The sequence below is a fragment of the Coregonus lavaretus genome (genome assembly GCF_964263955.1).
Source record: "Coregonus lavaretus genome assembly, chromosome: 30".
Taxonomy (NCBI): domain Eukaryota; kingdom Metazoa; phylum Chordata; class Actinopteri; order Salmoniformes; family Salmonidae; genus Coregonus; species Coregonus lavaretus.
This window is the reverse complement of record NC_140017.1, coordinates 37969422-37979770: the sequence shown is the minus strand read 5'-3', so window position 1 is coordinate 37979770 and position 10349 is coordinate 37969422. Positions and strand designations below refer to the sequence as shown.

The following is a 10349-nucleotide window of genomic DNA, read 5'->3' as shown; positions in this document are numbered from 1 at the left end:
GGGCAAACGTACAAAATCAGCAGGTGATCAAATACTTTTTTCCCTCACTGTACCAGTTGTACTGCACTGTTATTTGCCTGTTTGTGGCCCGCCTGTTAGCTTGCACGATTCTTGCCATTCTCCTTCGACCTCTCTAACCAACAAGCTGTTTTCGCCCACAGGACTGCCGCTGACTGGATGTTTTTTTGTTTGTCGCACCATTCTCTGTAAACCCTAGACACTGCCGTGCGTGAAAAACCCAGGAGGCCGGCTGTTTCTGAGATACTGGAAACTGACGCGCCTAGCACCGACGATCACACCACGCTCAACATCGCTTAGGTCACTCGTTTTGTCCACTAATGTTCAATCGAATAGTAACTGAATGCCTCGATGCCTGACTGGCTGCTTTATATAGCAAGCCACGGCCACGTGACTCACTGTACCTAATAAACTGGCCACTAAGTGTATAATGTACTGTACTCAGTCTCTGGCTACTAGCTTGCTTGGTCATTCACACTAACGTTGTGTCACTCTAAAGCAATGTCACACTTGATGAAGCAACACACAGTATATCATTTAGCCGATAGTCTAATTCAACACTTGGAGGAATCTCAATCTCACTGATTGGTATAAAATACTTGGGTCTCTGTGATGGAGAGGTCAGGGGGTCTCTGGTCTCTGTGATGGAGAGGTCAGGGGGTCTCTGGTCTCTGTGATGGAGAGGGCAGGGGGTCTCTGGTCTCTGTGATTGAGAGGGCAGGGGGTCTCTGGTCTCTGTGATGGAGAGGTCAGGGGGTCTCTGGTCTCTGTGATTGAGAGGGCAGGGGGTCTCTGGTCTCTGTGATGGAGAGGTCAGGGGGTCTCTGGTCTCTGTGATGGAGAGGTCAGGGGGTCTCTGGTCTCTGTGATGGAGAGGTCAGGGGGTCTCTGGTCTCTGTGATGGAGAGGTCAGGGGGTCTCTGGTCTCTGTGATGGAGAGGTCAGGGGGTCTCTGGTCTCTGTGATGAGGAGGTCAGGGGTCTCTGGTCTCTGTGATGAGGAGGTCATGGGTCTCTGGTCTCTGTGATGGAGAGGTCAGGGGGTCTCTGGTCTCTGTGATGAGGAGGTCATGGGTCTCTGTGATGGAGAGGTCAGGGGGTCTCTGGTCTCTGTGATGAGGAGGTCAGGGGGTCTCTGGTCTCTGTGATTGAGAGGGCAGGGGGTCTCTGGTCTCTGTGATGGAGAGGTCAGGGGGTCTCTGTGATGAGGAGGTCAGGGGGTCTCTGGTCTCTGTGATGGAGAGGTCAGGGGGTCTCTGGTCTCTGTGATGGAGAGGTCAGGGGGTCTCTGGTCTCTGTGATGGAGAGGTCAGGGGGTCTCTGGTCTCTGTAATGAGGAGGTCAGGGGTATCTGGTGTCTGTGATGAGGAGGTCATGGGTCTCTGGTCTCTGTGATGGAGAGGTCAGGGGGTCTCTGGTCTCTGTGATGAGGAGGTCAGGGGTCTCTGGTTTATGGAGAAGGGTATGTACTGATAATGGAGTTTAGTGGAGAATAATAAGATGGGGCAGTCACAGTGTGATCAAACTACCCAGCATGCAGACAACTCCACACATCTGACAACAACCACCAACCAAGCATGGCATTCTGTGACCGGGTGCTTGTAAACAACATCTACAAACCAGGTCCAGACCTAGACCAGGAACTAGACTAGGACCAGACCTAGACCCAGACCTAGACCTAGCATTGGAACCAGATCTAAACCTGGGCCCAGCCAGCATCCCTTTCCCCCTGTTCTCTCCTGCATCCAGGCCAGGATGGTCACCTGGAGCTTCACCCTTCACTGGTCCGGCTGGAGGGATAGAGGGCCCATGTCTCTCTCTCTTCCCCAGGTTTGGGAGAGGTAAAGAGGGGTAAGAGAGGGAGGGAGCTGTGCTGGATGCAGAGGATGGATGGGTGGATCAAGGGGTGGAGAGGTACAGGGGTGCTGTGATGGTATCTGGCTCCTCTCTACCTCTCCTCTTCTCCCTCTGGCCCTGTTCATCCTCCTCCTCATCACTTGTTCTCGATGAGAGACTGGACCTTGTGCACCAGCTCTCTGGCGATCTGAAGGATGTGCTGCACGTCATGACGCTCTGCCATCTCTGTTATACAAACACACACAGGAAGTCAGGGAGATGGTTTTATACACACAGGAAGTCAGGGAGATGGTTTTATACACACAGGAAGTCAGGGAGATGGTTTTATACACACAGGAAGTCAGGGAGATGGTTTTATACACACAGGAAGTCAGGGAGATGGTTTTATACACAGGAAGTCAGGGAGATGGTTTTATACACACAGGAAGTCAGAGAGATGGTTTTATACACACATTAAGTCAGTGAGATGGTTTTATACACACAGGAAGTCAGGGACATGGTTTTATACACACAGGAAGTCAGGGAGATGGTTTTATACACACAGGAAGTCAGGGAGATGGCTTTATACACACCGGACGTCAGGGAGCTGGTTTTATACACACCGGAAGTCAGGGAGCTGGTTTTATACACACCGGAAGTCAGGGAGATGGTTTTATACACACAGGAAGTCAGGGAGTTGGTTTTATACACACATGAAGTCAGGGAGATGGTTTTATACACACAGGAAGTCAGGGAAATGGTTTTATACACACAGGAAGTCAGGGAGATGGTTTTATACACACAGGAAGTCAGGGAGATGGCTTTATACACACCGGACGTCAGGGAGCTGGTTTTATACACACCGGAAGTCAGGGAGCTGGTTTTATACACACCGGAAGTCAGGGAGATGGTTTTATACACACAGGAAGTCAGGGAGTTGGTTTTATACACACAGGAAGTCAGGGAGATGGTTTTATACACACCGGAAGTCAGGGAGCTGGTTTTATACACACAGGAAGTCAGGGAAATGGTTTTATACACACAGGAAGTCAGGGAGATGGTTTTATACACACAGGAAGTCAGGGAGATGGTTTTATACACACAGGAAGTCAGGGAGATGGCTTTATACACACCGGACGTCAGGGAGCTGGTTTTATACACACAGGAAGTCAGGGAGATGGTTTTATACACACCGGAAGTCAGGGAGATGGTTTTATACACACAGGAAGTCAGGGACATGGTTTTATACACACAGGAAGTCAGGGACATGGTTTTATACACCCCGGAAGTCAGGGAGAAGGCTTTATACACACCGGAAGTCAGGGAGATAGCTTTATACACACAGGAAGTCAGGGAGATGGCTTTATACACACAGGAAGTCAGGGAGATGGTTTTATACACACCGGAAGTCAGGGTGATGGTTTTATACACACAGGAAGTCAGGGAGATGGTTTTATACACACAGGAAGTCAGGGAGCTGGTTTTATACACACCGGAAGTCAGGGTGATGGTTTTATACACACAGGAAGTCAGGGAGATGGTTTTATACACACAGGAAGTCAGGGAGCTGGTTTTATACACACAGGAAGTCAGGGGGATGGTTTTATACACACAGGAAGTCAGGGAGATGGTTTTATACAATGAACACAGTCTGCTCCATCACAACACATTTTACCATGTCCTTGTTGGGGTCCTAACTGGCACCCTATTCCCTACATAGTGCACTACTTTGACCGGATCCATAGAGCCCTGGTCCAAAGTAGTGCACTATAAAGGGAATAGGGTGTCAATTGGGACTAAACATCTGTATGTCTGTCTGTCTGTCACCATTGAAGAATGTGATGATGTCAGTGAAGTCCATGGTGTTATCTCTGATGATCTCCCTGTAGACCTCTACCAGAGCCAGCGCCAGGAACAGGACGAAGTGCTGAGAGGAGATACGGGGGGCCACCCAGATCACCTCCCATACTGAGAACACATCCTGGTACAGCATCTCTGGAGGGGAGACACACACACACACACACACACACACACACACACACACACACACACACAGAGGAGATCCACACACACACACACACACACACACACACACAGAGGAGATCCACACACACACACACAGATACACACACACACACACACAGAGGAGATCCACACACAGACACACACATACAGAGGACACACACACACACACAGTTACTTGAGTTGTATTTCAACTCCAATCTGAAATGTCATACAGAAATCCAGTGTACTATGTTCCCACACTAGAAAAGAGAAAGAGTTGAGTTGCTGTGCAGAGCCTCCTCGTACATTTTACATTTTAGTCATTTAGCAGACGCTCTTATCCAGAGCGACTTACAGTTAGTGAGTGCATACATGTTTATTTTTTTCATACTGGGCCCCCCGAGGGAATCGAACCCACAACCCTGGCGTTGCAAACGCCATGCTCTACCAACTGAACTACATCCCTGCCGGCCATTCCCTCCCCTACCCTGGACGACGCTGGGCCAATTGTGCGCCGCCCCATGGGTCTCCCGGTCGCGGCCGGCTACGACAGAGCCTGGATTCGAACCAGGATCTCTAGTGGCACAGCTAGCATTGTGCCACTGAAGACCATGGTTCAATCCCAGCATTACACCCTTCCCACTGTTCAAATCAAATCAAATTTGATTGGTATCGTAGACATATTTTGCAGATGTTATTGCAGGTGCAGCGAAATGCTTATGTTTCTAGCTCCAACAGTGCAGTAATACCTAACAATACAAAACAATACACACAAATACCCCCTACAAAAAAGAAAGAAATTAAGAAATATCAGAATGAGCAACGTCAGAGTCCGGAATATAAATATATACTGTAGGTATTCCTCTTGTCCAGATGGGATAGGGTAGTGGGTAGTGGGCAGTGGGTAGTGGGTAGTGGGTAGTGGGCAGTGGGTAGTGGGCAGTGGGTAGTGGGCAGTGGGCAGTGGGTAGTGGGTAGTGGGTAGTGGGTTGTGGGCAGTGGGTAGTGGGTAGTGGGTAGTGGGTAGTGGGCAGTGGGTAGTGGGTAGTGGGTAGTGGGTAGTGGGCAGTGGGTAGTGGGTAGTGGGTAGTGGGCAGTGGGTAGTGGGTAGTGGGTAGTGGGTAGTGGGTAGTGGGTAGTGGGTAGTGGGCAGTGGGTAGTGGGCAGTGGGTAGTGGGTAGTGGGCAGTGGGTAGTGGGTAGTGGGTAGTGGGCAGTGGGTAGTGGGTACTGGGCGGTGGGCGGTGGGCAGTGGGTAGTGGGTAGTGGGTAGTGGGCAGTGGGTAGTGGGCAGTGGGCAGTGGGTAGTGGGTAGTGGGCAGTGGGTAGTGGGTAGTGGGTAGTGGGCAGTGGGTAGTGGGCAGTGGGCAGTGGGTAGTGGGCAGTGGGTAGTGGGTAGTGGGCAGTGGGCAGTGGGTAGTGGGTAGTGGGCAGTGGGTAGTGGGCAGTGGGAGGGCGATTGCGTAATCCGTGGATCTGTTGGGGCGGTATGCAAATTGTAGTGGGTCTAGGGTGTCGGGTAAGGTAGAGGTGATATGATCCTTAACTAGTCTCTCAAAGCACTTCATGATGACAGAAGTGAGTGCTACAGGGCGATAGTCATTTAGTTCAGTTACCTTTGCTTTCTTGGGTACAGGAACAATGGTGGACATCTTAAAGCAAGTGGGGACAGCAGACTGGGATAGGGATGTCCGTAAACACTCCAGCCAGCTGGTCTGCGCATACACTGAGGACGCGGATTGTGACGCTGTCTGGGCTGGCAGCCTTGCGAGGGTTAACACGTTTAAACGTCTTACACACGTCGGCCACGGAGAACGAGAGCTCACAGTCCTCATGAGCGGCGGTGGTCCGCGTCGGTGGCTCTGTGTTGTCTTCGAAGCGGGGGAAAAAGGTGTTTAGCTTGTCCGGGAGCGAGGCATCACTGTCCGCAGCGTGGCTGGCTTTCCCTTCATAATCCGTGAGTCCAGAGTCCCTGCTACATCCGTCTGGTGTCTGAGCCACTTTGTCCCTATGGTCACACTGTTTCTCCTACCTGCCTGGAACCCCCTCTCCTTTCATAACTGTCTAAGTAAAGCTTCAAAATACCCCCTCAAAAATGTAATTAAATGAATAAAAATAGTGTAGTTTGTGAAGCGTATCGTACCTCTTTTGAAGTCCAGCAGGAACCAGCGGTAACAGAAATAGAAGTGGGTGTAGTCTCCATTCTGATGCATCAGCTCAAACAGCTCCGGATCTAGGATCTGATGACATCATCAAACAGAGACCACACCAGATGAGACCAGAGGTCAGGGGTCATGTTAGTATCATTTGAACACTCACTTCTGTGCACACACCACAAACACACACCCTACCTGTATAAGGGACCTCATGTTGGCGAAGTGTGTGTCCATGGCTCCGCCGTTGGGGAAGTTCTGGCTCATCCTCTTCATCAGCTGGGTGAAACAGCTGTACGCCAGACACTCTGATGGCGGGAGGGAGGGAGGGAGGGAGGGAAGGTGGGAGGGAGGGACAGGGGAGACAGGGAGGGAGACAGGGAGGGAGGGACAGGGGAGACAGGGAGGGAGACAGGGAGGGAGGGACAGGGGAGACAGGGGAGGAGACAGGGAGGGAGGGGGGAGACAGGGAGGAAGGGGGGAGACAGGGAGGGAGACAGGGAGGGATGGGGGAGACAGGGAGGGAGTCAGGGAGGGATGGGGGAGACAGGGAGGGATGGGGGAGACAGGGAGGGAGGGGGGAGACAGGGAGGGAGGGGGGAGACAGGGGAGGAGACAGGGAGGGAGGGGGGAGGGAGGGGGGAGACAGGGAGGAAGGGGGGAGACAGGGAGGGAGACAGGGAGGGATGGGGGAGACAGGGAGGGAGACAGGGAGGGATGGGGGAGACAGGGAGGGAGGGAGGGAGGGGGATACATGGAGGGGTATACAGGGAGGGGGGAGACAGGGAGGGATGGGGGAGACAGGGAGAGAGGGGGGTCCTTTTTCTGTCTATTGTGGCCAAGGATTAGACCCATACATTTCCCTTCACTCACTGATCACTGTGTAATGCAACGGCTAACGACTAATGGGTAAAAGCTCATTGCAAATGGCTATACAGTGAGGGAAAAAAGTATTTGATCCCCTGCTGATTTTGTACGTTTGCCCACTGACAAAGACATTATATAATATAATAATATGCCATTGAGCAGACGCTTTTATCCAATGCGATTTACAGTCATGTGTGCATACATTTTAACGTATGGGTGGTCCTGGGGATCGAACCCACTACCCTGGCGTTACAAGCGCCATGCTCTATCAATTGAGCTACAGAGGATCAGTCTATAATTTTAATGGTAGGTTTATTTGAACAGTGAGAGACAGAATAACAACAAAAAATATCCAGAAAAACGCATGTCAAAAATGTCATAAATTGATTTGCATTTTAATGAGGGAAATAAGTATTTGACCCCTCTGCAAAACATGACTTAGTACTTGGTGGCAAAACCCTTGTTGGCAATCACAGAGGTCAGACGTTTCTTGTAGTTGGCCACCAGGTTTGCACACATCTCAGGAGGGATTTTGTCCCACTGCTCTTTGCAGATCTTCTCCAAGTCATTAAGGTTTCGAGGCTGACGTTTGGCAACTCGAACCTTCAGCTCCCTCCACAGATTTCCTATGGGATTAAGGTCTGGAGACTGGCTAGGCCACTCCAGGACCTTAATGTGTTTATTCTTGAGCCACTCCTTTGTTGCCTTGGCCGTGTGTTTTGGGTCATTGTCATGCTGGAATACCCATCCACGACCCATTTTCAATGCCCTGGCTGAGGGAAGGAGGTTCTCACCCAAGATTTGACGGTACATGACGCTGTCCATCGTCCCTTTGATGTGGTGAAGTTGTCCTGTCCCCTTAGCAGAAAAACACCCCCAAAGCATAATGTTTCCACCTCCAAGTTTGACGGTGGGGATGGTGTTCTTGGGGTCATAGGCAGCATTCCTCCTCCTCCAAACACGGCGAGTTGAGTTGATGCCAAAGAGCTCGATTTTGGTCTCATCTGACCACAACACTTTCACCCAGTTCTCCTCTGAATCATTCAGATGTTCATTGGCAAACTTTTGACGGGCCTGTATATGTGCTTTCTTGAGCAGGGGGACCTTGCGGGCGCTGCAGGATTCCAGTCCTTCACGGCGTAGTGTGTTACCAATAGTTTTCTTGGTGACTATGGTCCCAGCTGCCTTGAGATCATTGACAAGATCCTCCCGTGTAGTTCTGGGCTGATTCCTCACCGTTCTCATGATCATTGCAACTCCACGAGGTGAGATCTTGCATGGAGCCCCAGGCCGAGGGAGATTGACAGTTATTTTGGGTTTCTTCCATTTGCGAATAATCGCACCAACTGTTGTCACCTTCTCACCAAGCTGCTTGGCGATGGTCTTGTAGCCCATTCCAGCCGTGTGTAGGTCTACAATCTTGTCCCTGACATCCTTGGAGAGCTCTTTGGTCTTGGCCATGGTGGAGAGTTTGGAATCTGATTGATTGATTGCTTCTGTGGACAGGTATCTTTTATACAGGTAACAAGCTGTGATTAGGAGCACTCCCTTTAAGAGTGTGCTCCTAATCTCAGCTCGTTACCTGTATAAAAGACACCTGGGAGCCAGAAATCTTTCTGATTGAGAGGGGGTCAAATACTTATTTCCCTCATTAAAATGCAAATCAATTTATAACATTTTTGACATGCGTTTTTCAGGATTTTGTTGTTGTTATTCTGTCTCTCACTGTTCAAATAAACCTACTATTAAAATTATAGACTGATAATTTCTTTGTCAGTGGGCAAACGTACAAAATCAGCAGGGGATCAAATACTTTTTTCCCCTCACTGTAATTGCTAATGACGCAGATGCTAAGCTACAGGACTGTTTTGCTAGCACAGACTGGAACATGTTCCGGGATTCTTCGGATAGCATTGAGGAGTACACCACATCAGTCACTGGCTTCTTCAATAAGTGCATCGATGATGTCGTCCCCACAGTGACCGTACGTACATACCCCAACCAGAAGCCATGGATTACAGGAAACATCCGCACTGAGCTAAAGGGTAGAGCTGCCGCTTTCAAGGAGCGGGACTCTAACCCGGACGCTTATAAGAAATCCCGCTATGCCCTCCGACGAACCATCAAACAGGCAAAGAGTCAATACAGGACTAAGATTGAATCGTACTACACTGGCTCTGATGCTCGTCAGATGTGGCAGGGCTTGAAAACTATTACAGACTACAAAGGGAAGCACAGCCGCGAGCTGCCCAGTGACACAAGCCTACCAGACGAGCTAAACCACTTCTATGCTCGCTTCGAGGCAAGCAACACTGAAGCATGCATGAGAGCACCAGCTGTTCCGGATGACTATGTGATCACGCTCTCCGTAGCCGATGTGAGTAAGACTTTTAAGCAGGTCAACATTCACAAGGCCGCAGGGCCAGACGGATTACCAGGACGTGTACTCCGAGCATGTGCTGACCAACTGGCAAGTGTCTTCACTGACATTTTCAACATGTCCCTGACTGAGTCTGTAATACCAACATGTTTCAAGCAGACCACCATAGTCCCCGTGCCCAACGACTCTAAGATAACCTGCCTAAATGACTACCGACCCGTAGCACTGACGTCTGTAGCCATGAAGTGCTTTGAAAGGCTGGTCATGGCTCACATCAACAGCATTATCCCAGAAACCCTAGACCCACTCCAATTGGCATACCGCCCCAACAGATCCACAGACGATGCAATCTCTATTGCACTCCACACTGCCCTTTCCCACCTGGACAAGAGGAACACCTACGTGAGAATGCTATTCATTGACTACAGCTCAGCATTCAACACCATAGTGCCCTCAAAGCTCATCACTAAGCTAAGGATCCTGGGACTAAACACCTCCCTCTGCAACTGGATCCTGGACTTCCTGACGGGCCGCCCCCAGGTGGTAAGGGTAGGTAACAACACATCTGCCACACTGATCCTCAACACGGGGGCCCCTCAGGGGTGCGTGCTCAGTCCCCTTCTGTACTCCCTGTTCACCCATGACTGCATGGCCAGGCACGACTCCAACACCATCTTTAAGTTTGCCGACGACACAACAGTGGTAGGCCTGATCACCGACAACGATGAGACAGCCTATAGGGAGGAGGTCAGAGACCTGGCCGTGTGGTGCCAGGACAACAACCTCTCCCTCAACGTGACCAAGACAAAGGAGATGATTGTGGACTACAGGAAAAAAAAGAGGACTGAGCACGCCCCCATTCTCATCGACGGGGCTGTAGTGGAACAGGTTGAGAGCTTCAAGTTCCTTGGTGTCCACATCACCAACGAACTATCATGGTCCAAACACACCAAGACAGTCGTGAAGAGGACACGACAAAGCCTATTCCCCCTCAGGAGACTGAAAAGATTTGGCATGGGTCCTCAGATCCTCAAAAAATTATACAGCTGCACCATCGAGAGCATCCTGACTGGTTGCGTCACCGCCTGGTATG

General features: G+C 50.5%; 1 protein-coding gene across 1 annotated transcript in view; it reads right to left on the bottom strand.

Annotated features, from left to right (window-relative positions):
* LOC311105505 (small G protein signaling modulator 2-like) overlaps positions 1 to 10349 on the bottom strand; it is a 66626-nt gene continuing 56277 nt past the window's right edge. Inside the window, exons 19-22 of the mRNA XM_084147676.1 lie at positions 6208 to 6317; positions 6000 to 6096; positions 3681 to 3848; positions 1 to 2099 (exon numbers count right to left, since the gene is read on the bottom strand). Of these exons, the coding sequence (XP_084003802.1) occupies positions 2011 to 2099; positions 3681 to 3848; positions 6000 to 6096; positions 6208 to 6317 (464 nt within the window). The 3' untranslated portion in view covers positions 1 to 2010. The remainder of the gene's footprint in view (positions 2100 to 3680; positions 3849 to 5999; positions 6097 to 6207; positions 6318 to 10349) is intronic.